We start from the raw sequence: 6191 nt of genomic DNA on the forward strand, positions 1-6191 counted from the left end.
TTTTAAAAATACGTATTAATATTAACTTTATATATATATATATACTAACTTCTAAATTTTAATTATAAAATAAATACTATTCATTTTATTTGAAAAAAAAAAAAGAAAAAAAAAAAGACAATAATTCTTACATATATTATTCACCACCAACTACCGTATTACTTTTTGTTTTAAAAATTCTTTGAACATGTAAAAAGCACATACTTTTTTAATAACAATGACAAAATTAAAATAAATCTTATTAAAACTCATATGCACCTCACATATTATTAAAAAAATAGACACATGTCACTTTTAAAGACTAGATTGAAGAACATTTTTCAAATCCAACTTGAAGAAAACTCTATCCTTACATAAATATGTAGAGAGCATTAAAAATTACCACTAGGCCATAAAAAAGATTTGGTTATTGAAGCAAATCTTAGCAACAAAATCAGTAAGAATGAGACATAAGAAAATATATAGAAATTAGAAAGCGACATAATTAATTAATTAATACCAGTAAGGAAACAAAGGCAAAGGTGGCAACAACAGGGAAGGAGCCGAAGAAAGAGTCGGCAATGATTGCACCGGCGATGGGAAAGAGACTGCTGCAAGCGAGTACAACGTTGTAGATTTTTGTAGCGGCAATGCTTTTAACGTTGAACTCTGTTATTAGAAATACTATCAGATTCGCCGCCCACCCACCGGTTGCTATGGAAAGACCCATGACGCTTCCTGCAGGTTAATTGCTATATATTTAGACCAACGTACCCATATATATATATATATATGCACCAAGAGAGAGAGAGAGAGAGAGAGAGAGAGAGAGACCTGTAATGAAGGGGAAGGTAATCCATCCTCCTCGTTTAGATTCCTTAGATACTTGTTGACCTTCTTCTCTTTGTGTAGTCTCCACAGAGAGCTTCCCTTTCCCTTCATGAACTTGCTGCATTTCCATGGCTTCCACTCACTCACTCTTTCTCTCTCTCTCAAAGCAAATTGAAAAGAAAAAATTTCGCTTGGTAACCATAACAAAACAGAAAAGGATGAACTCTTTATAGGGTCATGATCGATGTCGCTGAGAACAGTGAGAAGGGACCGACAAAAGTTTATGACACGACGATGACGTTGATAATATATTAACAAACTGATCGAAGAAAAACAATAAGGAAATAGAAAATGCGCATGCGCGGATTAGGTAAAGAATTTAAGGAGTGAGTGTGAGACTGTACATGTGAGTATACGTACGTTCATCACAGCCACGTACGTATACATTAGTACTGTCTATGTCATCATTTTGTGAATGTCTTAATTGTGATTTATTTGCTCAGATCTTTGAGTGGTGAATCGTAGCTAGATATCTTTTTCAAGGACTTAATGGTAGCTGGTGAGAGGAAAGGAGGCAATGAAATGTGGGGGTCAGATTCATATATGGCCCTTCTCGGTTATCTTATCTGTCTAGAGCACTACAAGTTTTTTATATTTAGAAAAAATCTCAAACATAAAAAAAAAAAAAAAACTCACATCAAAAGTCCTAAATATAATCAACATCAAAGAACATTTATAGTGTTTTTCAATGAAGTGGAAAACATTGTAGATGTCCAATGCATTATTAAATTATAAAAAAACTGATTCTCTCTCATTTTTCCTTCGCATGTCCCAACAATTTTCTCTCTTTTCTTATTGGTTGCAATGATAAAATGACATAGTATTTAATTCATATAGGGCAAAATAAGAGAATTTATTATAAAGTGTTTTTTTATAGAGAATCAAAAAGTAGTTTTATTCCTCGCCAAATGCCAAACCTTCTAATTAATTACCTTCTTAATTCTTCCTTGCAGATTCTCCTCTCTATATATGACACACCAAAAATGGTTGTGCTAGTCTATTACAGGGCCCTGTTGAATTGACTGATTTATTTCATTTGTGAACTTTTGAAGTTTGGCATTAGGATATTGCCAAAGACATCATTAATTTGGTAAAAGAAAAAGATACTTAATTTCAAAGGAAATTTTTTTTGGTTTTTAACCTGACAAGTGACAACATTGTCAACATATATATATATATAAATTTGTAGAATCTTTAACCTAATCTTGATAATGAGCATGCATGGTAGGATGTTTTGAAATCTTTGGTTACATTCAAAATCTTGGAGATCGATCAAGTGAAGAAACTTTTGAAATCCTTGTGGAGAGAAAGCAAGTTTTATTTACAGATTCAGCTACACCCAAAAAAGAAGTTGGTCTAAAAGAGGGCCGCAAGAGATGCTCAACTTATTGCTGAAGAATAATAATGGCTACAACGAGAAAATGCCAAGCCCCAGTATACCCTCAGCTCTAAAACTCCAAATAATTTCACTTTATTTGCCAGCTGATAATTAACTTAAACAAATTAGATGAGTGCATAACCATAATTAGCTTTATGTAAAACACTAAAACACTAGCCCACGATCTCACAAACACGTCACCTCCACTCATTCGAATGTTTTCATCCCTCCAGTACTCGCATATATTCAGAGATAATCATTTTGTTTGGATTGCAGCGCCATTAAAGGCTCTACATCTTTCACTCATAAACTAAACAGTTTATATGACATTTACCAAGTTAATTATTAAAATATAAATCATCACTTGAGTTTGTAAGAATATTCGGTTAATTATGTTGCAAATAACTTTTGTTTCATAAAAAAATAAAAAATAAAAATACCCTTTCAAATTTATGTCACGGTGGTGGGGAGGGCATTTATTGTAAAATTGATGAGACGTATGACTAAGGGTGGGTAGGAGTCTGTCGTTTTTCTCTCAGACTTTTGAGAGGGCCGGAGAAGCTCATAATTAAATGTGAGAGCTTGTAGGGTTGCCCTTCTTTTATAGGAAAAGTGACGTGGGACTGACGTGCATGGTTGGCTACTTGGCTCAATTTCAGGCCCGGCCCAACATATTTGGGAGCTTTAGGCGAAACTTTAAAATGAGACTTTCTTCTTTTTTCTTTTTTTTTCCTTATTTTTTTTTTTTAAAAGTAAAAAAATATTTATTTTGATATTTATTTAAAATTCATTCTTCTCGCATTTTGGGATGCAAAGTTACAAATTAAGTTTTTATAATCAAGATTTTTTAACATCCTTTTTTTAATTGATAATATGGCTAATCCATTTAATTTCTCTTATGACACTGTTGATCTTAGGTAGGATTTTATCAATTTTAATTTTGAAAAAATTCTTTATGTAGAAGCAACTGTAACATGTATTGTCAATAAAATTCTATAAGCGATACATGCATTTGAGAAATAATCAAGTCTTTTTATATAATTTAATATGTCAATTTGAGCACTTTTTTGCATCAATATTTTTTCATTAGTCTGTGTCATAAATATTTGTAATAATATAGAGTTAGATACATCAATAGCATTTTCATTATCTTCTAATTTTTTTTGATGAATTTCTTGTTCATTTATGAGTTTTTCACCTAAACTATCCTCTATATTTTGTTTATTTCTAATAACAAATTTATTTAGAGCCCCTCTCTAAGATTCAATCAGTTTCTCTACTTATGTTTTCTTTGTTTTTTTTTCTTAAGTTTTTCATATCCAGATGCATATTTTCTACTAGAAGACATGTTTGATTAAAATGTTAACAAATTAAACAAACAAAATTTATATAAAAAAAATATTCTAACTATAATAAAATAAATTATAAAAATAGAACAATAAATCAGAAAGGAAGAGACTAGAGAGTTCTTGGAGATTTTTCGTTTTGGAGAATTAGCATGAAGGTTCTTGATCTTCAAGAGAGTCAGAAAAATTGCAAGCTAGATAATAGATATGAGTGAAGGTTCTCATTCTTATATGAAATTCCAACAACAATGAGAGAAGAGATATCCTACATACCACTTTGAGAATAAACAATACTATTTGATTCCTCTTTTTAATGTGAAATTCCATCACTAGAGACAATAGACGTTGGTGATAGGTTTTTTAATAATATTCCACTCTCCAAATTCCATCAAAGAGACAGAGACGTTGGTTAGAGATTTTTTTTTTCTTTTTGAATTATTATTATTATTTTATGCTGGTCCTTATTAAATTGGGCCTTATTACTTATATACCATTATTAGAGGCCTTAAATTTTTATGAAATTATTTTTTGGGCCTTATTAATTAAATGGGGGCCCTAGGCGACGGCCTAAGTTGCCTAGCCTTTGGGTTGGTCCTGCTCCAAACTGTCTTATCTATTAAACTGATATCTGTCCTTAGATGATGAGATTCTCACATGCATTGAGAACCTTCAATCCAGTTTTTTTTAAAAAAAAACCTTATAAAAGGAAACTTTATCTTCTTTTTTTTGGGGGGGGGGTGTTCTCCTTTTCTCTTCTTTTGGAAAATTGATGTATTACTGCATTTTTTTTACTGAAAATGATCAGTTTTGAGACCTTTGTTGGCTACCGAAAAGGGAGAGGAAAAATGGTGAAAGAAACTTATAACAGCAATGTTCTTTTAACAGGAGAGAGGAGATAAAAAGCAGTACATAGTTTTTGGGTCTAAGGACCTCCATTTGTCTCCAATTATTGGTAGATGGAACTGTTTTTGTGGACCATTTACTGGACCTATACCAACATGAAAATCTTCTGTTTTTGATTGTTTATGATTCATGCTAGCTGGAGTTGGATCTCATGATTAATCTTCAAAGATGAATCTCCTACTTGAGCAACCAGATTCAGAAGTTATTATTTAATAGTAAGCAGTGATAATCACTTGCAAGTAGATTTAGCAAAGTACAAGTCCTAAGCTATCTAGCAGAATTTCCACCAACTACCATTCCTTAACTAAAAAATCACAAGTTATGTAAGTTTGACTTCTAGTTTGAGGAAGAAAACGACTCCCTGCTTATTGTTGTCAATTGTCTTCTATCTCACAACAATCAAGTCATGAATTGTTCACAAATCACAATCATAGCTAGGCTTGTTGTCCTCTTGCATGTGGCCTCACGGTCACAATCACAATCATAGCGGCTTTCGTTTGTCATTGTAACTGTATTAAATTTGATTAATAAGAAAAAAAATATATATATATTTTATATTAAAAAGTATATATATAATAATACTTTTTTTATTTGAATAATAATAAAAAATTATTAATGTAATATAAAAAATAAGAATATTAAGAGTAAAATTTAAGAGGAACAATATAAAGTTTTTTTTTTTTTTTGCCCAATCGGCAAATAGAGCCACCACTATATATATATATATTTTTATATTTTGTTTTTTTTTTTAGTAGATTTTGTCAGTCAGAGTTTTTTTTTAAAATCTCAAAGGACAAAAATGCATTTATCCCACCAATTAAAGCCTTTTGGTTAAAGAGAGGGCGAGAGACTGCAAAAAGAATCATAATTTCATCTTTTACTTTCCTTTTTTTATTTGTATTTTTGTAATTATTAAGATGCTTTTACTGGATCCACCAATGGCATTGGTAGAATATATTCTAACAGAACATCTTGTGATGCTTTCGCAGTGAAAGGAGCTGTCGCTTTTTAAGGCTTGGTTACTACAAATGCCCTGTAACCATCTACGGGTGATGCTAAATAGAATGATGGCGTATTACGTACGTCAGCAAATTTTTTTTCTTTTTTAATATTTTTAATTAAAAAAAAAAGAAGAAGAAGGAAGAAAAATTGGTTGGCGTGCGTGACATACCAGCGTTCTGTGTATCACAACCCAACCATTCACTAATCACTTTGCAGACAAGAAGACAAAGACAAGCTTTGGAATATATAGGCCATGCCAGTGCCTGCCACTAAAGATATCCAAATAATATGACAGATGAACTGATGAATTCAGTGTACTTGGGAGTCTTACGTAAAATTTTTAAATTAGGTCTTATTTTTTTTAATATTTAAATATTAATTAAATAATATTTATTTTAATATTGCAGAGATCTTTACCTAATAAGCATCGATTCTGCCCTTGGTGATTTTTTTTGTTTGAAACTAAAATTACCATTTTGCCCTTACTCTTTGTTCTTTATACTTAAATTAAGCAGGCTTATTTTTGTCTTTCAACATTTTCGCAGATTGCAAAATAACCATTTAAACATTTTTAAAATGTGAAAAGCTGAACATTTTAACCTTTTGTGAGGGGCTAAATTTCTGCAAAATAACCACAACAGACAAGTCTGTGGGATTCTCAGATTTTTTTTTTTTGTTTGTTCTTATTTTAT

General features: G+C 31.1%; 1 protein-coding gene across 1 annotated transcript in view; it reads right to left on the reverse strand.

The window, feature by feature from the left end:
• Positions 1 to 992, reverse strand: part of LOC132187746 (protein NRT1/ PTR FAMILY 2.7-like) — a 12544-nt gene extending 11552 nt beyond the window's left edge. Inside the window, exons 1-2 of the mRNA XM_059602163.1 lie at positions 814 to 992; positions 500 to 717 (exon numbers count right to left, since the gene is read on the reverse strand). Of these exons, the coding sequence (XP_059458146.1) occupies positions 500 to 717; positions 814 to 940 (345 nt within the window). The 5' untranslated portion in view covers positions 941 to 992. The remainder of the gene's footprint in view (positions 1 to 499; positions 718 to 813) is intronic.
• Positions 993 to 6191: the final 5199 nt, after the last annotated feature.

The sequence above is a fragment of the Corylus avellana genome, chromosome ca7, assembly GCF_901000735.1.
Source record: "Corylus avellana chromosome ca7, CavTom2PMs-1.0".
NCBI classification, from domain to species: Eukaryota; Viridiplantae; Streptophyta; class Magnoliopsida; order Fagales; family Betulaceae; genus Corylus; species Corylus avellana.